This window comes from Dunckerocampus dactyliophorus, chromosome 16 (genome assembly GCF_027744805.1).
Source record: "Dunckerocampus dactyliophorus isolate RoL2022-P2 chromosome 16, RoL_Ddac_1.1, whole genome shotgun sequence".
In the NCBI taxonomy this organism is placed as follows: domain Eukaryota; kingdom Metazoa; phylum Chordata; class Actinopteri; order Syngnathiformes; family Syngnathidae; genus Dunckerocampus; species Dunckerocampus dactyliophorus.
In genome coordinates this window covers 12,792,501-12,815,009 of record NC_072834.1, presented here as the reverse complement: position 1 = coordinate 12,815,009, position 22,509 = coordinate 12,792,501, and the positions used below count along the sequence as shown (strand labels likewise).

Sequence of the window (22,509 nt, the reverse complement as noted above, 5' to 3'; positions counted from 1 at the left end):
AGTTCTTCCTTCGTCTGTGTGGTAATGACTGGCTTTTTCAACAGGACAAAGCTGCAGTTCTCAATACCCTCCCTGACAACCTAATCTTACTCTTTTAGACCATCCTGTGTGTTTCCCCTGATCTAAATCCAGTTGAGAGCAAGGGAAGGTTACAAAAATGGACATCAGTTCCAGACAGTGGGTGCCCTCTGTGAAGTCATCTTCACCACCTGAAGCAACATTCTCACTAGTCCCCTGTAAACACTGGCATCAGGCATGCCCGAACCAATTTTTGAGGTAATTGTTTTGGGGGTCTTAAACTTTTGATCAGCTGATGAACAGCCCATTTCAGTTTAATGGTTGTTTGCAATAAATTGCTTATTCAAAAATGTCTTTGTTTCACTCCCATTTCTTCTTTTTCCATCATGAAGCTCTATGTAGAACCTCAAGATCCAGCAGTGCAAAATCTAAATTCTTGCATTTTTTCATCTTCAAATTTTGCTTTTTGAGTGTATTTTGAGTGTAATTGTGAGTGTACTACAAACAGCTCTAGCCTCTCAGCGTGACAGTCCATTCTAAAAATTATGTTTTTTATTGTTATTGCAAAGGCTGAATTTTTTTTACCCAACGTTGTAGTCGGCGAGTGCGCCGTATATTAGAAAGACAGAGGAAGGAAAAGAAAGCGCTTCAGTCTCTTCTTCGTGGTCGTTTATTTGATTTTGGTCAGAGCCATAGCTCTTCTCTCCGTGTTCTGGAACAAGGCTCGGATCAGACTTTTCACCTCTAAACTTGTGAACTCCACTGCCAGAGGACCTTTGCTGTCCGCCCACCTGAGTGAGGAAAGAGTGTGAACATTGTAGCTACAAAATCATTGGTGCGTCGCTGATGGTTTCAATTGTCGGTACCTGTCGACAATCTCCTGAAGGTTGGCACGCAGCACGATGACCAGCTCCTTGAAAGTGCGCCACTTCTTCACATAGAGTGGAACCTCCTCCTGATATTTCTTGTTTTTGTGCTCCTCTGCCAGAGGAATAAAGACCAGTGGCCCTTCCTCAATGACTGTCTGGCAGAGCGTATGGAGGTGCTCTCCGTCCTCTGACGAGATATCCTGGAATACAGAAAAAGAATGCATATTTTCCTCATATGTATTGTGCTGTGCATGCAGTGTGTGGCGGCAGCAACAGCAACAAACCTCCAGCATCATGATCTTGGCAATGATTTCCGTGATGGCCGTGTTGAGGAGGTTGCCAATTGCTCTGCAGTAGATGCTGACCGGTAAGATGTCCTGCCACACCGTCCCTAGCTGCTTCAACTGATGGATAATCTGCAGACAACAGATGCATGAGAAGAATGGTGCAAGGACAAAGGAAAAGCAGAAGTAGAGAGTCCCCCGCCCCCCACCTGTCTCACGGCCTTGCTGGCCGCTATGTAATTGTCCTCCTCATCCAGGTTGCAGAAATTTTGAGCGGTGGACAGTCGCTCCAACAGCTCCGCCCTCTGGACGTTCAGCTGATTTAAGAAGCACTGAGCGCCTGCATAGCAAAAAAAGTTTTGTTTTCCTTTCCACATTCCTATGCCCTTCAATCATCCACAGAGATATGCATAAGTGTCATGGTATTTTGTCCACAGGGGGAATCAATGATGGGTTACCCAGTTTCCTGAATCCGGGCACCATGTCAACAAAGGTGGCCACGCCCTTATTAAGGGGCTGCGGCAGGTGGGCTCTGAAATGGTGGCCCAGGGTGAGGAGGTGGTGGGCCAGGTACATGCAGTTGTTGTGCTGGATGGCCGCCAGGTGAGGAAACTTGACGAGGTTCTCTCTGAGAAAAAGAGTTTTCACCTTCAGGTTAAAAGCTCGATGGCTGGATGTGCGGTATCGACCAGAGAAAGTCTCACTTGTGGTACGTAGGCACCACGTCGTAGAAGAGCTGGAAGATGTTTCTGACGGTGAAGAATAGTTGCAAAGCACTGTGAGGAAGACAACAGGAGGAAATGAAGATAGTTTTCTAAAAAAATGTCCCTATTATGCAAAAGTGAAAATTGACTTTTTAATGTTATAACAGTAATGTGTCCGTAGAGCCTGTTTATGAACATGAAACATGAGAAAAAACTTGTTTGTGCCACTTCTGAGGGAAAAGGCGCTGAAATGTCGAAAAAACGAGAAAAAGAAGACAAAAGAGGCTTCACTACACATCTTAAAGCAAAGCGCTCTGCCAACTAGCCATCGCTCAGCTAGACGTAGGAGCTGTAAGCTTGGTCTTTTTATTTTTCTTCAGTGAACAGGCTAACCTTGCATGATGCTGCTGTTAAAATGTGAGCTCACATAGCTAAGCTAGTGTTGCCAATGTTTGGGTCCTGTCACACGTCTTATTGTGTTGTTGTAAGTGATTTATGGCATCTATTACTTTGCACATGCAGTTACAGCGTGTATGTAAAAAGTGGATAAAGTGCACCATAAAAGTGTCGCTGTTGAAGTGAAGGTTCAACAAACCATTGGGAGGAGCTTCCAACCGCCTCGCACAGCGTGTTGACAGCCAGCTCCATCAGCTGCTGCACCGACTCGCTGATGTGACACGCTGGCAGACACAAGCTCCATGCCGACAGCTGACTGCCATTCTCCATGGCGGTGTGCTCGTTTGGGGCCGCCTCTTGCTTCACCTGCTCCGACGTCCTCGGAGCAGGCAGCTTGGGGAGACACAGCTTGGACTCTGGCGTAATCTAAGCGATTGGGGGTTAAATGCACTCGTGACACACACGGTGAGAATAAAAATACACAAAAAAGGAGTCAAACGAGGGCGCACCTTTACGGTGTTGTGCATCTTGGAGGTCATGAGTTTGCGAGCGGCCACAATGACGTCCTTGCACTTCTTGCTGGCAAAGTGACAGTTCACATCTCTGGCGTACTTGAGCAGGTCTGTGGAGTCGGCCCGCAGGTACTCCATCTCCTTCAGAGACTTCTCAAACTCCTCCGTCTCCTTGATCACCTGCTTTATGAGTCACAGGTCATGTGGCTGGATGCTGAACCACGTGTTAACTTAGCTGTGATGTCCAATGTACCGTGTTGTATTGTTCCAGCTGACTGCTGTTGGTGGGGATGGAGTGGAGCAGACACTCGTGGATGATGCACCGAGAGAGTTCCTCCCATATCAGCTCGCCCAAGATGGTTGACAGCTTTTTATCACCAACAGGAACGTCTGGGGGGTTTGAGGGGAACCAACCATTAATGAAATATTATTCAGTACCACAACAAGTTGTAGATCATCATGTTGTACCTAGGAGGTGTGAGTGAAGAGTCTTGAGCACCAGGAGCACTTTGATATAGACCTGCGACGGAGTGGCACGCTCCTCCATGCACTCCTTCAAGCTCTTAAAGGTCAGGGCGACGCCCTTACCCTGCTGCTCCGCCACCTGCACCGACAGAGATGAGTGTAGCACCAGTGGCTTCAGCATGTTCTTCAGCAGCACCTGGCCTGAAAGGACAAGGGCACGCGGGCTGCTATTTTGGACAACAAGTATAGATGTTTATCAAATAGGTTTTGTGCTGTCGTTTGCTCTCACTGAAAAATTTCATCTTGTGCAGGAGATCTCCCTGGATGGCCAAGGCCTGCAGGACGCTGCACAGCACAGCAGGTGGTTCTGGATCACTGTCATTCATGGAAGACTGACTCAGATATAGCTCCACCTGCAGGAAGGAGGCCACGCCTGGAGGCTCTGCAGGTGGGGGTTACAAATTCACCATTTAAAAAAAGCCATTTGGATCCCTTTTTGTGATTTATTGTGTGATAAATTCCTACCTTTTGAGGGAGGTAATTTCCAGATGACGAGGCGCTTCCACTCATCTCCCAGATGATAGTTTAGGTTTTCCCTCTGCACCGTCAACTCGGAGCTGAGAGCACTGAGCAGTGGGAGCTGCGACACCTTCCAGCCTTTGAGGGACTCCACGTTGGTCCTTGCCTAGAAGCGGCCATAGAGACTAATGACTTGTTTAAAAAAGGAATCCAAATACTCAGTGTCAGTTGTATCCAAATTGAGCATTTTGTCTGTGACGAATCGTGAGAATGTTCCTGGTATATTTCACTAGGGGTGTAAGCGTATACCATAATTATGATTCAATAAGTACCTCAGTTTTAAGGTCATGGTTCAGTTCATTTTGGGTATGGTAAGGGAACAAAATGCAAACATGAAACTGTTAAATGGTTTTTAAAATTAAACACAAAAAATTGCAAATGTTGGCAGGTAATTCTCCAAGAAATACAATTTCAAATAAAAGATGCTAAAACCAATCCTAATTATATAATCTTTTTTTATTAGGTGACAAAACTAATAAAGGCACTTTATTTTGATAAGCATAAACTGGAATTGCCTGTCTGCCTTACTGGCACTTGCACATATGTGACCAGATACGTGAGATGCACATGTGTGACCAGGTACGTGAGACGTCTTTTGCTGACTTTCACTTTGTTTCTTATTATCAAGAGAATGAATAATAGCCCGTAAAATGTGTAGTCAATTGATGACAGCTTGTCACATGCTAAGCTTAACTATGCCAACATGTGTGATCGCTCACGTTTCAATCTCAATCCACTTTCTGGCATTTTTGTTTACACACTTTGCCTGGCTGGTGGCATCTAGCTAGCCCATTTTTGTACCACGGGTGAGCGACAAGTGGTTAAGCACACTTCCTGGGCTTGTGGAGGTGGATTGCAACACATAATGTACAATTACTGTCCTAAACATTAAAAGTGTACCGAGTGGGGAAATCGATACGCCACTGCACCAAACTGAAGGTAAATTGTCTCCATGCAAGCTCTTACCCTTTCCAGCTGGTTGGCTGCATCAACATACTTCTTCTCCTGTAAGGCTTTGCTGAACTCCTCCATTGAATTGTGAAACTACGAGAAATACATACATAAACATAGTTGTTCACCACAAAGCAAGTGCTTTGCAAGGCTCAAAAGTGACGCATCATAAATGGTACAATCAACAAAACATTGTTGTGTACCTCTTTCAGGTGTCCAAGCATCGTGATGACGACAGTGTTTCTCTCTAACTGTTGCTTCAACGTTGTGTACTCTGCTACGGCCTCATGGATGTTTAGCTGCACCTGTTTTTTTAACATTAATTGGAGAAAACTGAATTCAGCATATGGACTCCATCCATTCATTTTCAATACCAATTGTCCTCATGAGGAACACAGGTGTGAGGTGGTCGACCACCCTGGGGTGGCCGCCAGTCAATCACAGCATATAGACAAACAACCATTTACACGCACACCTATGGACATTTTAGCATCTCCAATTAACCTAACATGCATATTTTTGGAATGCGGGAGTAGATGCGGGGAGAACATGCAAACCACACAGAGATGTTCCAACTGAGATTCAAACCCGGATCTCCAGGCTGTGAGGCAGACCACTCCAGCGTGTCACCCGTCTGTGTACTCAGCAGTGTCAATTCAGTGTACCCGCAATAATCATGCATACCTCTGACTCGACAAAGCTTTTAAGGGACACCATCTCTTTGGACACGTCGTCCACCTGCACCATTAGGTCCTCAGATGCTTGAAGGCTCGGCAGGAAGTCCCGATATCGCTTGTTTATCATGTCACACACTTGTTCCTACGATAGAGACATTGGGGAGTGGGGATAAACAATACATACACTATATATTGTGCGAGATACAGTATTTATTATGAGCCTCAATAGAGCAAAGCCGCTTGTACTAAATTCTGTCTAAATGATCTCATTTCCATCTACTGTACCATAAAGGGAAATAATACAAAATCAACAGTGTGGTGCACTGTTAACTTTATCAAGTGTACTGTTTAACTATCACGGGGCCACGTAGGCTGGACAGTGTAAAGAGAACCACAAAACTACTCAAACAATCCTACTCGCAATCTTTTTGTACGTAATCTGTGCATTCAAATGCGTGTAATGTTGGAGTTAGAGGCGGGCATAACATTAGCTGCCAATGCTCGCCCAAAACTTCCAGCGACTCGCATCAGGAGAGCTAATGCTATGCTTATGCTATGCTATGCTAGTACAGGGCATCCTACCTTCGTGTCTTCAATCTTGCGCGACATTTTGCTGATTTTACTGGACAGGTCCTCTTTCTCCAGTTTGCCGGAGCTGGCGAGGACTTCAGTGACAAACGACGACATCGTGAAGCACAAGGCGATATGGATATTTTATTTCAAATTCTTATTATTGATTCCAAAAAGAAAAAACTCTGACAGCGAAGGCGCCAGGCGGTTTGATTGGCTCGTGCAAAGGGACAGGATGCCCCGCCTCCTCCACTTTCTCGAATACTGTAATTATATTATCAGCAAAACACATTACTTCTGCCACCAAACATCAGATGGATAACTTACACTAGGTTTATTAATTATTACTACCAGCATAAATAGGCTTTCGCTGTACTCCCTATCGCGCACTTCCACCCATTCACTTAGCATTTTAAGTGCATAGGTGCGTTCACACTGAGAAGCAGTACTATGTACACTGTAAAGTACAGCAAAATGCAGTGCGTTTCTAGTACTAGATGTTGCACTCAACACTATGGCGAGTGTGCAGCGACAGACACTTATCACCCTCAATCGTCGCCAATTTGGCTACGTAGCGGCCAAAGTGGTAGCGGTATTCGAGCGGTTGCATTTCACTGTTAAGCTAGAGCAGGGGTCACCAACGTTTTCCTTGTGAGAGCTACTTTTACTAAATGAAAATGGCCAAGAGCTACTCATTTTTGTAACATTTATTTTCAGAGCTTATTTTAAACCCAAACAAAGCGAATTTGCTTGTTTTACCAGAACATTAACAACATGCTGGTGTCCACAACTCACATTTTGTATTTCAGAATGCATTTCTTTCTACTGTTCTTTCATTATTAACTGAAAACCTGAATGAAAATCAGGCTTGCGAGCACCTCATGTGGTCGTGGGGGGCTACCCTGGGTGACCCCTGATCGAGAGAGAAGAAGAAGCTGGGAAACATTGTGATTGTCATTTCCGGTAAGTGGTCACAGGCAATAATGGATTTGGGACAGCACGACACTGTCACAATTTGCACCCTCAGGAACTAAATACACAGTGTACATAGTGTAATGACGGCTGAATAACTACACTTCAGGATGGCGGCATTCAGTCGGCCATTTATTTTCACAGATCGGAAAGCACTTACAAATGCAGGAGCCTTAGCTACACATGTGTGTAAAACAGCAACACTTCCTTAACCTTCTTAATCTACGCCCTTTTCACCAAAACGCTTGCTCCACACAACATGCTGAACCCGACTGCCCCCTATAGCTCACATACCAAAACCACAGCTAGGAGCAACACAATATACCCGTCGCTACACTAGTATACTTATTGAAATGAAGATTATTTAAGTGTTCAATTTTAGACACAACCTTAAAACTTAGTATTCACTTTAAATTTTATACTAATAATGTTTGTATGATAATTTGTTGCAAAATAACACGTCAATAAACAAGAAATAACACAAATTCGCCAGTTTATAGTGAAGGGAATATGTTCTACGGTAACGAGGAAGGGTCAACCTTTTCTGCATGAACCAAAGCGAAAAAACAAAATAAATAAAAGTCATATATTTATACTGTAAAATAGTTTACATCAATTATCAGTACTGTAATTGCTATTTGTCTACACTCCAGTTCAGTGTGTGGCGCTGTTGTCTTTGCGTCCATGCTCTTGTAAGATAGAAGAAGAGAGTCTGCGTATCTCTATGGCAACCACAATTATTTAGCACAGCGCGTTTGTGGGCTCGCGGCGTGATTAACCTATCGCCATTTTACTATCAAACTCAGTCATTTCAATTAGTAAAAGTGGCTACTGCGTTTAGCCAAGATAGTTAAGCAGCTACAATGTAGAGGAAAGGGCGGTTGAAGGGTGAGGGAAGTGCTGACCAACGGATCCCAACAGTTAGCTGCTGGTGTTTGCTAGCTTGTAATCGATCATGTCAGACTGGTGCAACACCGACACAGGGGAGGCTGTCTACAGGTCGCTGGATGCTATCAAAAACCTGCGGATAAAGTTAGTATTCATGTAAACATTATTTTACGTTTAAAGCTAAACTGTGCATTTAGTTTTTTATAGCAGTAACTGTTTTTTAGCGTGCGCTGCATATCTTTGCAGGTTGAATTAGCTTATATTAATTCAGTTACCATATACTGTATTTTAATGCAACATCTGACAACATGTGTCCACTCAAAGGGTGCATCTCGAGAGGGTGACCACCACTGCGACTCTCTCGATGCACCTCCAGCAAGAAGTTCTGACCCAGCAGGATAGAGGAGCCATTGAACTGAAACCCCTCACCTCACAGGCCCAGAGTGGTGAGAACAGAACCTTTGGATGGGAACCTAAATCATATCCAAAATCCTGACATCTTTTTTTGACGGGACCAGGCGATAACGAGGAGCAAGTAGTTGTTGGCTGGCAGGAGAAACTCTTCAGTCAGGTAAGACTTTATACTTGATACATTTGAACATTGCTTTTAAATATCTTTTACTCCATTCAGTATGAAATGGAGTTGTTCCAAAACGAGGCGGTGTGCCAGACACCTCTGGACCGCCAGTACCACAAAGAGGTCACGGCCCTGAACAAGGCCAAGGGTCGACAAAATAACAGGATCTTCACGTACACGGATTACGATCGCTACACCAACTGCCATCCGCTCCAGCAGCTAGTAGGTTGCCAACTATAGCAAGGATATATAATGTAATTAATTTAAAGTATTGAATATGTTTTATTTAGTTTGTTGTTTTGTTTTTTACCTTGAAAGCAGCAGGGCAATGATTTACTGACCGTAACCAAGTCCAGGCCCACCTTCCTGGCTGAGAGGATGGCCAGCATGCGACACAGACGGCAGGACAGGCGAACCATGTGGGTGTGAAAAAACAAAAACGTTTCTTTTGTCGCTCTACAAAGACACTTTAGTTCGTGAGGATGTTTTTTGGGGGTTTTTTTTGTGTGCGTCTGCAGGGACTCCAGCTTTTCCAAGTCCAAGATCATCAACTGGGAGCCCAGCGAAGAGTTCATGAGGAGCAGTCACGAGGTGAACAGCATCATGCAGACCATGCACATTATGGGAGACCTGGGGCCGCCTGGAAGGTAAGACCACATTTACACCCTGTTTTCGGTTCATTTTTTTCAGAATTTCTGCAAGAATGCAACAATGATCCAGGCGTTTATTTATTTAACTGCATTTTTAGAAGGCGGCCGTTGCCCACGCCAAGCTGAAACTCGATTCTGAAACCCCAACGTCACTTCCTGTCCCCTCGCCACTCCAGAACACATTTATAGCAACACACACTCGCACAAGTCTTATTTATATCTTAAATGGCTTATTTACTCTTATTATGTCTACTATATTGGGTAATACACTTACAATACAATACAATTACTTACAATGGTTGGGTCTGGAACCAATTAACCATGATAAACAGGCTCCGTGTCCTCTGGTTTCCTCTGGTGGACAGAAGCATCATTGCAGCACCATTTTCTATGCTCCTCCAATGAAATGGTTTTCTCTACTGAAATGCATGAAGGGAACACTTTAAAATGTTGGGTTTTTTTCATCTAAAACTCGTATTGATACATGTTTCTATATATCTGAGGTATAACGTTTGAGTGTTAGTTTCTGTGCGATGAATTTAATATTGTTTGTAAGATGAAACCGTTGTCAAGCCTCCTGCAATTTCCAAAGGGTTGACAAGCTTGTTGTGAGTTTTTTTTCATAGCTCATTTAAGTTTGCACTTGATGCACGGCTGTAACGCCATGCCAATGAGTATTTTGTATTTGTAATTCAGTGGTTTGTTTCCTTGTTCAACCCAGCTGTTGTGTGGGTTTATGAAAAAAACCCAAATCTTGTAACATTTGAATGAAATCTTCAATGTGCATACAGAAAATATAGCGTCAAACCATATTTTATCTGGATTTGATCCACATTTACATTTACATTTGTCCTGGAAAAATCCTATTAAACTTCCATGTCTGGATGTTTTCACTTTGGTTAGCACTCGCTAGCTTTGCTCGTATACGTTAATTATATATTTTTTTCCTGCATGCTTTTATTATTTTCAGACTGGGCCAGAAAGAGAACGAATGTCTACTGTTCACCGTAAAAACTGATGGCAACGGAACGATCATCGTAAAACCCGACTTCAACAAGGGCAAAGAACCCTACAGGTGAGTTTGCTGAAGACATGGCCAAATTTAAGGAACCCACAAAAACTAATGACACGTTTGTCACTTGTTCAGGATCGCCACTGAGGGGACCAACAAAGAAGTTTGGCATCTCACCGTGGATAATGTTTCAGCGCCCATGAAAACCGAGGAAAAGGAGAGAGAGAAGCACCTGTACAAAGATGTGAGTTTAGCTTTCTTTTTCCTCTGCAGAATTAGAATGCCATGATTTTTACCAATAATTTGTATTTATCTTGTTAGTGCTGAGTTGTGTATGTGTATATCTGTATGTATATATGAAGAGTTATTGTGAATCCTATATACTGCATAGCTGTAACTTGGGATTATTGTAGAGTTGTTGTATTGCCTTTGAATGTGCACTGGGAGTTATTTTACTATGTATGTGTCCCCCACCATTTATTGTCTTGCATGGTGTGCATGTGTATGTTGTCTTATGTTTTAAAAAATGTTTTGAAGTCTGTAGACCCCGGGAAGAATTGCTACTGCTATCGCAGCTGCTAATTGGGATCTTAATAAACAAACAAACATTCACTTTGGTCTCTTTCTGTATGCAGCTGTTAGTGAGGCACAAGGAATTCCCAAATAGCCTCGTCGGACAGGACTTTGAAATGGTACGTCATGGCAAATATGTTAAATACAGGTATGTAACTATCCAATCATCAGTCGTGGATTAGGGGCATTAGCCAGCAGTGCCCCTCTGTATCCAGCAGATGGTGCTGTGGTGAAAAAACATTTAAAACAAGTTAAATTAACATCTCCGAAGCCATTATAATGCTCCTTTTCAAGTACTTTTCTAAGTTGGCCCCTCTCCCTGTCCTTTCTCTGCTGTATTTTTTTTTTTAGCAACAAACAATTTTCCGCCTAGCAACAAGTGGGCCAAAAAATAAAGTGCAACATGAGCAAAATGTGTTACCACGTTTTGGCTTTTGAGTTTTAAAGTAATTCAGTTAAACTATTTGTTGTCTTTGTGCTTTCGTCACTGGAGGGGAAAAAAGTAAAAGTACTATAGTTTTCCTGATACGAAGCCTCTAGTGGTGGTGAGACTTACCATTTTACCCATCTAAAAATGCCTATACCACTTTAATAATATTGGACAAGTATGTCGAGTTTTACCATTTCTTTCTCTCTCATAGCCTCCTCCGGGTATTCTGCGGTACTTAATAAATGGGGAAATAGGTAAGGAAAGCTCAGCCCTAATTGTTTATTATTTTAGTGTTTATATTAATATTATTAATATATATACTTTATATATTTGTTAAATGTTTTATTTATTTAATTCTTGGTCTATATTTATTAAGTGAAAGTCTTGCTGTGTCTTTGTCCAGTATCTGCCAAGGGCTTTGAGTATGATAACCTATATGTCCATTACATAGTGGAGCTGCCAAACAGTAAGTTGCAGCCACTTTTTAACACTTGAACGCCTCTTCAAAGTCGTAATAAATAATTATGTTTGTTATCTAGACTGGTCCAGCTTGCCAATGCAGTCCCACTCCGGAGTCACCCACACCTCACGCACCAAAGCATTAGGGAGGGTGCGCATTTGACAAACTGGTGGACAATCTTCCAAGATGAGACGCTGGAATTTTGTTCACCATGTCGCTTTCTCTACGCCAACAGGACAATGTGGCTTACTTTTGTTACCCCTTCACCTTTGAGGCATTCTACATGACTGAAAAAGAGAGCGAGGGTTGGTGTTGCATGTGCCTGCTGTGGCTGCAGAGACTGAAAGAAGAATGACCTTCTGTCATTACAGAATCAGTGCCCCATTGGCCCGTGTTGTATTTCAAGGTTCTGTCACTGGATGCCTGGCAGCGGTATCGGACTGAAGGCTACGGCTACCTGCTTTTTCCTGACACGCCAGGTATGTCATAATTGTGCTTTCATCTATGTTTACATGCATGATGAAAATGCACATATGCACATGAAAATACATTATTTATACCAAAAATCTTTAATTTTAAGACCAAAGATTGTTGGCTCATCACTAGTTGCTAAGCAAGTTTAGACATTTGACTTGAAGCCATCCATTAGGGTCCTCATTAGGGTCACGGGGGTATGCTCGAGCCTATCCCAGCTGACTTTGGGCGAGAGGTGGGGGTACATCCTGGACTGGACTCGCCAGCCAATCTAGACAAACAACCATTCACACTCACATGCATGTTTTTGGAATTTGGGAGGAGAGAAAACCCATGCAAACTCCACACAGAGATGCCCAAGCGGAGATTCGAACTCAGGTCTTCCCAATCTGTGTGGCCAACATGCTAACCACTCGGCCCTACATTTTCATTCATTGTTTTTCATTTTTATTCACGTACCCCCAATGACAATTGGTGTACCCCACTTGGGGAACCGAGGTCCTAGATGACATATAAAAGCACCACGATTGTAGGTAGTGTTCTGTCTAGTGACCCTCCCTGTTCATTTCTCCATGTGACATTCACTCTTAGTTCACTGGTGGTTTATGCTTGCACTCCATGAGTATCATTGGCTTAATTTAGACCTCGTCGGACGCATTTACAGCAATCTTTGATGTCAAGTCAATGGCTGCAAAATGAGACTTGGTGGTCCACAAATGGCCCACGGGGTGTGAGTTTGGGACCCCTGAGGAACAGTTATATTCAATCAATTTTGGGCCACTAAATGATATATGTCCTAGTTATGGTGCTTTTTTTCCCATAGCAGTGATATCAACAAGCCCTACTTGCATGTGTGCGCTGCAGGTAAACACACTCAGACATGTGACACGTGGAGACCCCTCCAGACAGGTACAGTCTCTGCAATGCGACGCTTCTTCATTGGAGGTTCTCCAGAGCTGGAGGATCAAAGCTATGTGAGGATACCAGGACATTTCAAGGTGGGTGGTTTTGCTGGTTGACTTCTTCTGAATGCATATATTGGCAAAACACAAAAACAATATTTTCAGTGAATAATTACAGGGAGAGAGGCTAAGTCGCCTGGGCTTTTGTACTGAAAGCTCCGGAAGCGTGACCTTTAATCTTCACTGCATCCAGCAATCGAAGTAAGGGGCTTGCAGCACTGAAATATAACAAGAGTATTCTACTTGATCGGTTTGCCTACATCTGCATTTTGTTGCAGGGCCTTTGTGGATTCTGCAACATCAAGAAGAAGAAGGCACTATGTTGCTGACCACACCCAGGGATTTAGTCATCATGAAACACTCTTAAGCACCATGGGTAAGCAGGCATATCAGTGTCCTTGGGTAATAATCATTTATTATGCAACATTTTGAATTATGTGACTCTTTTACTGTGTCAGAGGCGTTTCAACGGGCCAGAAGAAAAATGCAAGAAGTCCGAGAAAGTCTTCCCAGAGACTTCATCGCCTCCGCCTCCCAACTCCAAATTGAATGACCTGCTTAGGAGTGAAAATCAGTGTGACAAAATCGTATTTGCTGTTTAAAACAATGTATGACTGTGACACAAGAAAGAAAAGAAAGTCATTTGTGACTTTTTTTTTTATGAACAATTTGCTGCAAAGTCACATCATGTTTTTGTCATACATAAAGTCAAAATAAATAAATAAAGCAATTTGGCTCAGGATTTTTTTTAAAGAAACATCTAAGGTCATAGTTTGTAAGGTGGTTGTTTTACTGTAAATAAACATTTTGAATATGTGATTGACGTGCCACTCCCTTTAAAGGGCCACTCTGAAGTATGAAGTTGTATTTAGATACACTGAATACTGCATCGATGAAACAAATGTTACTACAGTACAGTATCTTGAATGTTTTACATTTTACTCAACCAGGCCTTTCGTCCATGCCATGATGCCTTCATGTACAATGGGAAATTAGCATTGCCCAAACGTCGTACTAGTCAAGCGAGGTAAAAAATCTTATTTTCTAGTATTAAGCCAAAAACAAACTACAATATAAATGACATACATATTCAGATAGTCATTTCAATATTTTGTGGTAAATTTTGGCTTCATGCTACCACTTCACCAAGCCTTTTAACAGGAAGAGGCAAGTGTTCCATGAACGTCTCATACATTTACACAATTCTCCATCTTCCTCAGACCAGGCAAGGGACCAACCTTCGTCCTGCGCATATTTAAAATATTTGACCAATTTTGCTCACTCATCTCGGTAAGTAGACAATTCTGTTTTGTCAGCATGCACACAAAATGTAAGTTGTCTTTAGGTTTGGATGTGCTGATTACCACCGTATAGATGTCTTTCAGCGCCAATTGAAAGTGGGCCAGCGTTCTTTCGGCTTCTTTTCATGCTGCATTTACTGTTTTAATACCGACATGAATAACACCGAAATGTCATCACTCTTTTTTTTTGTCAAACATTTGTTTTTGAGTGTCTGCATCACTCGTCGACAGTTTGGAACGAGCCACATACACTCTGATGCCTTTAGCAATTTAGCTAACAAGCTAGCATTTAGCAAACATCCTTTCAGGTTTCATTTGAGCTAAAATTACGTTCGGGCGAGGTTAAAGTGTTGTCTCGCCCACAGACACGTTCGTGTCACAGGATAGTGGAGCAAATATTTAATGTGATGCAAATGAAATTAGCGACTAAGCTTTTGCGTGAAGGTGCAGTTAGCTACGTCGCAGAAATAGGCGGAACAAGCCCTCTGTACTCTCTCATCACACTGGACACTTAATTAGGAAAACCTGTTCCAATACAAGAGCTGTTGTAATGTTGGGTAGAGGATATCTAAGGAGTGTGAGTGCGTGAGAGAGTCACGTACGTTGGGCGGCAGGCGCAAACCGGTAGCAGGAACGGTCCAAACACAGAAATGATACAACCAAAAACAAATGCAACGGGGTAATGCTTCAAATTAAAAATGCTGCAAAAACATACGCAGCAGGATTTTAAAAAAAAGAAGCAAAACTGCTGCAAATCCCAAAACCACACACAAACCCTAAAAACAACTGCATTAGAGAAATGGTGACTGTTAATGGAACAAAACAGAAGTTAGCCAGGGATGTCTGTCTTTTAAAGACATAAGACATAAGCGGGATGCCCAGAAGAAGAGGCGGAATGAAAGGGTCCATCTTTCTTGACAGGATGTCTTTGTCAACCATTTGGATGTAATGCTTTACGGCAGGGGTCACAAACACAGTGCCCGCGGGCACCAGGTCGCCCCCCATGACCACATGAGGTGCACGCAAGCCTGCTTTTCATTCAGGCTTTCAGTTAATAATGTGAGAACACTAGAAAGAAAAGTATTCTGAAGCATAACATGTGAGTTGTGGATACCAGCATTTTGTGAATGTTTTGGTAAAACAAGCATATTTGCTTTGTTTGGGTTGAAATAAGGTATGAAAATCATTTCTACAAAAATGAGTAGCTCGTGGCCATTTTCATTTTCTAAAAGTAGCTCTCACAAGAAAAAACGTTGGTGACCCCTGCTTTACGGTATTATAGAGCAACTGATTGATGTTGATCATATTAGCCTTAGAATGAGACCAAGTGACACTAAAGACAGACACTTCCTTCTGGGCATTCCGCTCATATCTCCGACAGATATACCTCACGTCTAGCGCCCTTAGTGGCCTGGCAAATTTACGTTCTGTGAACTTGGAGCAATTCTCTCATGCAGTTGTTTTTGGGGGAGTTTTGTGTGTTTTTGCCATTCTACGTATTTTTCTTTTGCATTTGTCTTCGATCCTGCAGCGTTTAAGTCATTGCAGCATTTTCTCCTTGCATTTCTTTTGTGATGTTTGTGTGTTTTTGGTTTTGGATCATTTCTGTGTTTGTGGCGTTTGGACGTTGACGCACATTTTCCTCTTTGGGCCACAGTAAGCCAGTGATCCTTAAAGCACATTTATCACTGGTTGTATTTTGTGCAGACTACAAGAACCAGTTATGACTGACTCCAAATATTTCACAACAAACAAAAAAGGTGAGTATACGTTACAGTGTATCAGTTAAGCTTTTTGAAGATTTTAAACTAACCTCTTCCGACCCTCCTCCAGGGGAGATCTTTGAGCTGAAGGCAGAGCTGAACAATGAGAAGAAGGAGAAGCGAAAGGAGGCGGTCAAGAAGGTCATCGCTGCCATGACGGTCGGCAAGGATGTCAGGTAAAGTCCAAACCATCCAGCCAGGTAGAAGCACAGCACCTGTAAACTTTCCACATGGGAGCGTTCTTGGGATTTTTAATTTTTTTGGCTGGTTGAACGGGAACGCATCACTGAGTGAAAACGTGTGGCGCTGTGAACAGGCATGCAGACGGAACCATGTGACACTCCAAACCATAGAAGAAGAAAGAACGCATGCGCTTAAGTAATATAATAAGAGAAGTGGAATTACTTCTGTGAGTCATTATGGAGTATAAGACAACAAAATATCAGGAGAATGTTGACTGAGGTGAGTCATGTCCGCCAAAATATTCAGATATTTTGTTGGCCTGTCGTCAAAGCTCACTTCTGGTCACATGACGGCGACGAGGCGGCAGTGGGTCGGTTGTTCTCGTATTGCCTGTCTACAAGGCAACGAAAAGCCGGCGTTTTCAGAAGCTGTTTTCAAAAAATACCGTTTCAGGTCACCCAGAACGCCGTTCCCGTGTGGATGAGAGGCTGAAACGATAAAATACTTTGCCCTTTCGACCTGAAAACGTTTCCGTGTGGATAACACCTATGTGTTTGACTTCCAGCTACTGTATCTATACTTTCGTTGCAGCTCTTTGTTCCCGGATGTGGTCAACTGCATGCAGACCGACAACCTGGAGCTGAAGAAGTTGGTGTACCTCTACTTGATGAACTATGCCAAAAGCCAGCCGGACATGGCCATCATGGCCGTCAACAGCTTTGTCAAGGCAAGGCCACAATGTCCCTTGTTCGCTGCACGGTATCTACATGTCCCTTTTCCACTGGCAAAAGCAGGCACTACAATGTACTATTTTGTAATACATAGTAACATTAGAGGGTGCACTGCCAGAAATTACATAAATAACACACCTGCTAACTGTGATGCGTCTGGGCACGGCAGGATAATAGTCCAGACTCTCCACATTGCCGCAGTGCTCTGTTTTCTTGCTGTACTCAGCCTCGTCTTGGAAAAATGTTGTGTGTGTCCTTACTGAGACCCGCGTTCTCCTCCGTTTGTTGTTGTCTGTTAGCTTGGAACATCACCGCGTCACACTTTGAGCCATAATTTGACAGAAAAGCCTGTGATTATATTGTTGAACTTAGGTTAAAGTTAAAATGCAGATAAGTTTGGATTTTTCCTTCAGGGACTACAGTGGGAATACTCCCGGATGAAATTCCTAAGTTAACCAAGAGTCTCGTGCTGCCTTCCAGGACTGTGAAGACCCCAACCCACTGATCCGGGCCCTGGCCGTCCGCACCATGGGCTGCATCCGAGTGGACAAGATCACGGAGTACCTGTGTGAGCCACTGAGGAAGTGCCTGAAGGATGAGGACCCTTATGTGAGGAAGACGGCGGCTGTGTGTGTGGCCAAGCTTCACGACATCAACGCCCAGATGGTGGAGGACCAGGGCTTCTTGGACTCGCTGAGGGATCTCATCGCCGACTCCAACCCCATGGTAGGTGTCCAGGCCTCAGAGAAAGAAAGGTTCTTGTCATCTACTGAAATAAATAAAAAAAAAATCCTATCCTCTCAGGTCGTTGCCAACGCTGTCGCCGCTCTGTCGGAGATCAGCGAGTCTCACCCCAACAGCAACCTGCTGGACCTCAACCCCCAGAACATCAACAAGCTGCTGACTGCCCTCAACGAGTGCACTGAATGGGGTCAGATCTTCATCCTGGACTGCCTGTCCAACTACAACCCCAAAGATGAGCGCGAGGCCCAGAGGTACAAGCCACACACAAAACATTTTTGACATTGACATTTGAATTTATGTTTTATTTTTCCCCCTTGAAGCATTTGCGAGCGTGTCACTCCACGGCTGTCCCACGCCAACTCTGCAGTGGTTCTGTCAGCGGTCAAGGTGCTGATGAAGTTCCTGGAGCTTCTGCCCAAAGACTCCGACTACTACAACACCTTGCTAAAGAAACTATCACCACCACTCGTCACTTTGCTCTCCGGAGAGCCCGAGGTCCAGTACGTGGCGCTGAGGAACATCAACCTCATAGTGCAGAAAAGGTGCGTGTCATACTGTAGCGTGCTAATTCAAATGGGAGTGCTGCGTTATGTCACTTGCATTCATCTTGTGTTTGTGTGCAGGCCTGAGATCCTAAAGCAGGAAATCAAAGTGTTCTTTGTCAAGTACAACGACCCCATTTATGTGAAACTGGAGAAGCTGGACATCATGATCCGCTTGGCCTCCCAGGCTAACATTGCCCAGGTATGAAACACATGGCCCCTTGGTTACCAATGTCACAAATGAATTAAAGCTGATGGTAAGTAAAGCCTGGTAATTACTACGCTGTCCCCTCTTCGTCGGGGTTGAGCATGTGACCTCCGATTTACTGCCAAAATGTTTCTGTGTTTCCTCGATAATCAACTCCCGTGAGCAACCCTGACGCTTGTTGATTATTTAGTTTGTTAACACTTTGGAGTTGTGGAGCGTTTTTACATACAGTACTTGTGTTTGCATTTATAGCTCAACTTAAAATCTAACTTGGCTGGGGTTGGTGTCCTTTTTTCAGTACAACCTCACGTGTGTGATTGTACAGTTATTTTTTCATTTTGGTAGTGAGTTTTAACACATTGGGCCTAAAATCACCCACAAACCTAAAATCAAGAGTAGTGAAACGTGAAATGAACCATTTTTATAACTTAGAATGCAAATGTAAAATTCAAAAACTTGTGTACAAATTTAGCAAACAACAAGGTAATTACAATTTGCTAACTATGTACACAACAAATGTACATAATGTGTGCCATTCCAAATAAATGTTTTGTCCTCTTCATGAAAGCTGAATAAACATCAAGGATCATCCATAGGGAAAACTCAGGTCTGTGTCGGAATTTTAAAGCCATGATGTGCGTCAGTTGGCCACTTGATTGCGCCCATCTCTTTTTCGATTTCAGCGCGGTGGTTTCCTACACTGAAAGCGCGTACAAATGAGAAATAACATGACGACACAATGACAAAGTCATGGTGAACACGGCTGATCATAAATCAGGTTTTACATGACCGATTTTCACTATTTAAAGACTCATATTCATATTTATTTGAAGTACAGCCCGACCGCTGTGGGATTTTTGTGGCCGATGTCGAGACTAATATTGGGCGCTGAAAAAAGCTGATATCCGATATATTGGCCGATATATAAAATGAGAGCATTGTTGTACACAGGACATATACTGTACGTGCCCTGCGATTGGCTGGCGACCAGTCCAGGGTGTACCGCGCCTGTCGCCCGAAGTCTGCAGGAATAGGCTCCAGCATACCCCCGCGACCCTTATGAGGAGAAGCGGTATAGAAAATGGATGGATGGATGAAGATAAATTCTCATAATACCTAATATGATTCAATACAAAGAAGCAGGAGACTACTAAATGCAAATAAGGAAGTTTAATTAGTAACACTGTCAACATAAGGACATACTTCTTTGTGATTTACTTTTAGGTGTTGCCACAAATTTGTAGTGGTCTTTGCTTTGCTGGTGCTGGAGCCCTGGCTAACTTGTGCACTGCAGATGTTGCATCTAACGTAACGCCTGTTGAGTCTTTTGTCAAGTGACTCCACACCTTACTCTTCCCCTCTGCATGTCAAATGAAACTATATACATTCAGTGCATTTTGGTAGTTAGCATAGAATTTGATACTGTAGTTGACCATTTTAAAATAAAAACAAGTGGCTGCATTCGGCTGAAAGTGATAACACGTGAGGTGTTTTTAAACTAATAATTGTTTTATAAAAGGCTTGTTCACAAATACATCTTACCAATATCAATTAGTTAATTTTCAAAATTATTTTAATGAAGACATTAACTTGTGAATGTATAAGCCCCTGTAAATCTTGCATGGAAGTATGAAGTGAAGTGGGACACTATATATCTGCACAGATCTTTATTTCACTTTAAAACGCTGTATAATAGTTATAGATAATGGTGGACATGGGCATGTGGATTAACAGTTGAAACTCTTTCTTTATCTCACAGAGGTGCAACTTACACCACGTTAAAACACTAATACGCTCTCTAAACGTTTGCGTAAAAAACCTACAATGTTCTCCTTGACGGGCCCTGACAGCGTGGCACTAAAGTGTAGTGTTCTATTGTTTTACAAAGTCACAGCTTACCATGGTGTAAAAACATGCAGTTTCTTTCGCTGTTCCTCTGCAGCCGAGTAAGGGAGGCAGAGCTGCCCTGTCTGTGTGTGAGGTGGAGGGGCCAGGCAGTCTGGCAGGGAGCAGCGCGGAGGGACACGCAGGAACACAGCAACAAAATCTCGGCGCAGCAAAAAAGTTAATATGTCGGTTACCTATTCACCGATATTCATTAATCGGTGATACATTATAATCGGCCTGCTGATAAATCGGTTGGGCTCAATTTTTAAGTCAGCACTTTCAGCACAAGTTGTCATGGTCATGGACCCCTCAGAGTTAAAGAGAGACGGAAAATGTTATTGGAGCTGGAACTAATTAATGTGTAACAGCTGTCACTTTTATTGGAAATAACAAGTGTGTTTGGTCCTTTTACAGGTGCTGGCTGAGTTGAAGGAGTATGCCACAGAGGTGGATGTTGACTTTGTGCGCAAAGCTGTACGCGCTATTGGTCGCTGTGCCATCAAAGTTGAGGTAAGATTTAAATACGTGACAATAGTCAAAATATATTGTTTCCTCTAATAGTGGCCGGGCTGTTTTGTTAGTCAAACATATTCAGTACAGTGTACAGTCATTCCTTGTTTATCGCGGTTTGTTGGTTACAGACCTGACTGTGATTTACTGAATATTACTGAATATTACTGAATATTAGCAAAGTAGGATTCCTTATTTATAAATTTTATATTTTCATAGAGCATAGAAAACCTATTTACCGCCTTCTAAATATGTTTTTAACACTATTAGAGCCCTCTCGACACAAAATAACACCCTTATACTCACCTTTACACTCATATTACCCAATATAGTAGACATAATAATAGACTATAAAACATAATTTAGACTTACACATTAACATTGGGACTTCTTGTGGTGGCTAATATAATGTGTTCTTACAAAGCAGGGGTCGGGAACGTTTGGCTCACGAGCCATATGTGGCTCTTTTGATGTCTGCATCTGGCTCTCACACGTTTCTTAACACTATAATTTTCTTCTTCTTTTTTTTTTTTCCTGACATTTTCTAGTAAAACGTAAATCTGTCTATCGATTTTCTACCACAATGCGGATGCCAACTGTCCTTCCGATAGTTTCCGGGTCAGACACCAAAACACGATTATAATTGGATAATGAGGTAACCTACTGGGTCATTGAGAGGTCAAGAAGTAAACTTCCCGCCTAGCTACTTCTGTAGCTAGCACAAACCCTTTTGACGAAGAAGATGGCGCAAAGAAAGAAAGAAAGACCGATGAGGAGTATTGTATATTTCAGCACAAATGGACAGAGGAATTCGCCTTATTGGAGAGAGCAGATTTGGCTGTGTGCCTAACTTGCAGTGATAAAATTTAATCGATGACACAAATATAAAGCAGCACTTCGACACACGCCATGCTCCATTTTCATCTAAATATCCAGCGGGGGACCGTCGTAAGAAGGTATGCCAAGAGCTACTGTTCAGAGTGCAAGCTAGTCAGCAGCAACTCCGTGCATGGAGCCAACAGGCTGACTGGTGTTCGGCCAGCTTTGCTGTTGTTTTAGCAATTCTGAGGAACGGAAAGTCATTCACAGATGGCGAATTTGCCAAAACATTCATGCTTGATGTGGCAAATTAACTATATCTTAACTTATCATAAACCACACACTGCAGCGTGTGGGTATTGGCGTATTGACCATGTTTGGCTCTACGTATGCATGTGAGCAGCCAATCTCACATCTAAAAAACATCAAGACCAACCTACGTGACGTTAATGAATGGAAGCCTCAATGCGTGCATGAAGCTTAAACTCACCACATATCAACCAGACTACAAAGCCATCAGCAAAACCATGCAGTACCAGAAGAACTTTAATGGCAAGACGTATTTTATTTATTATATTAGCTTCAGTATAACAACATTATTAAAAATAATAAATGCTAAAATCGTTGGTCTTGCCTAAAAATGCACGGGTTTAGTTGTATTTAGTGTTAAAAAAAATACAGTATTATATAGCTCTCACGGAAATACATTTTTAAAAATGGGGCTTGATTACTTGAGTCACACAGTCTGATGTTCATTTAAAGTTTTATTGCCAACCTTAACACCAATAGGAGCGCTTA

General features: G+C 42.7%; 3 protein-coding genes across 5 annotated transcripts in view; 2 read left to right on the top strand and 1 right to left on the bottom strand.

Annotated features, from left to right (window-relative positions):
• Positions 1 to 538: 538 nt before the first annotated feature.
• On the bottom strand, positions 539 to 6,426 carry zw10 (zw10 kinetochore protein). The gene is made up of 16 exons (XM_054755892.1): positions 6,038 to 6,426; positions 5,463 to 5,597; positions 4,982 to 5,083; positions 4,794 to 4,871; positions 3,774 to 3,933; positions 3,538 to 3,690; positions 3,252 to 3,449; positions 3,037 to 3,173; positions 2,781 to 2,963; positions 2,471 to 2,697; positions 1,876 to 1,947; positions 1,630 to 1,799; positions 1,381 to 1,511; positions 1,172 to 1,303; positions 885 to 1,087; positions 539 to 809 (listed from the first exon to the last, which is right to left on the bottom strand). Exons 1-16 carry the CDS (start codon positions 6,140 to 6,142, stop codon positions 689 to 691), a joined length of 2,307 nt encoding a protein of 768 aa, XP_054611867.1. The 5' UTR covers positions 6,143 to 6,426; the 3' UTR covers positions 539 to 688.
• Positions 6,427 to 7,670: 1,244 nt separating this feature from the next.
• Positions 7,671 to 13,753, top strand: mks1 (MKS transition zone complex subunit 1). 2 transcript variants are annotated; one of them, XM_054755033.1, is made up of 18 exons: positions 7,671 to 8,029; positions 8,210 to 8,331; positions 8,404 to 8,456; positions 8,517 to 8,684; positions 8,781 to 8,881; positions 8,981 to 9,109; positions 10,083 to 10,187; positions 10,260 to 10,368; positions 10,760 to 10,816; positions 11,339 to 11,381; positions 11,531 to 11,593; positions 11,667 to 11,737; positions 11,823 to 11,892; positions 11,959 to 12,066; positions 12,926 to 13,059; positions 13,142 to 13,224; positions 13,302 to 13,399; positions 13,482 to 13,753. In XM_054755033.1, the coding sequence occupies exons 1-18, from the start codon at positions 7,953 to 7,955 to the stop codon at positions 13,574 to 13,576; spliced, it is 1,686 nt and encodes a 561-aa protein (XP_054611008.1). In that variant the 5' UTR covers positions 7,671 to 7,952; the 3' UTR covers positions 13,577 to 13,753. The 2 variants fall into 2 exon arrangements, with proteins under 2 accessions (XP_054611008.1, XP_054611009.1); XM_054755034.1 differs by having other exon boundaries at positions 8,322 to 8,456.
• A 438-nt stretch (positions 13,754 to 14,191) lies between these two features.
• Positions 14,192 to 22,509, top strand: part of ap2b1 (adaptor related protein complex 2 subunit beta 1) — a 17,806-nt gene continuing 9,488 nt past the window's right edge. For both annotated transcript variants that reach the window (XM_054755697.1, XM_054755696.1), the window contains exons 1-9: positions 14,192 to 14,313; positions 16,032 to 16,084; positions 16,158 to 16,263; positions 16,862 to 16,997; positions 17,482 to 17,727; positions 17,806 to 17,996; positions 18,066 to 18,287; positions 18,369 to 18,489; positions 20,797 to 20,892. In XM_054755697.1, coding sequence (XP_054611672.1) covers positions 16,048 to 16,084; positions 16,158 to 16,263; positions 16,862 to 16,997; positions 17,482 to 17,727; positions 17,806 to 17,996; positions 18,066 to 18,287; positions 18,369 to 18,489; positions 20,797 to 20,892 — 1,155 coding nt within the window. In that variant the 5' untranslated portion in view covers positions 14,192 to 14,313; positions 16,032 to 16,047. The remainder of the gene's footprint in view (positions 14,314 to 16,031; positions 16,085 to 16,157; positions 16,264 to 16,861; positions 16,998 to 17,481; positions 17,728 to 17,805; positions 17,997 to 18,065; positions 18,288 to 18,368; positions 18,490 to 20,796; positions 20,893 to 22,509) is intronic.

Coding starts and splice junctions, on each gene's coding strand:
- zw10 (XM_054755892.1), bottom strand. CDS start 6,142: ATGTCGTCGTTTGTCACTGAAGTCCTCGCCAGCTCCGGCAAACTGGAG. Junction 4,872..4,981: donor TGCTTGGACACCTGAAAGAG/GTACACAACAAT, acceptor TATTTCTCGTAG/TTTCACAATTCAATGGAGGA. Junction 810..884: donor CTTCAGGAGATTGTCGACAG/GTACCGACAATT, acceptor TTCCTCACTCAG/GTGGGCGGACAGCAAAGGTC.
- mks1 (XM_054755033.1), top strand. CDS start 7,953: ATGTCAGACTGGTGCAACACCGACACAGGGGAGGCTGTCTACAGGTCG. Junction 8,882..8,980: donor CGGCAGGACAGGCGAACCAT/GTGGGTGTGAAA, acceptor GTGCGTCTGCAG/GGACTCCAGCTTTTCCAAGT. Junction 12,067..12,925: donor GCTTTTTCCTGACACGCCAG/GTATGTCATAAT, acceptor TGTGCGCTGCAG/GTAAACACACTCAGACATGT.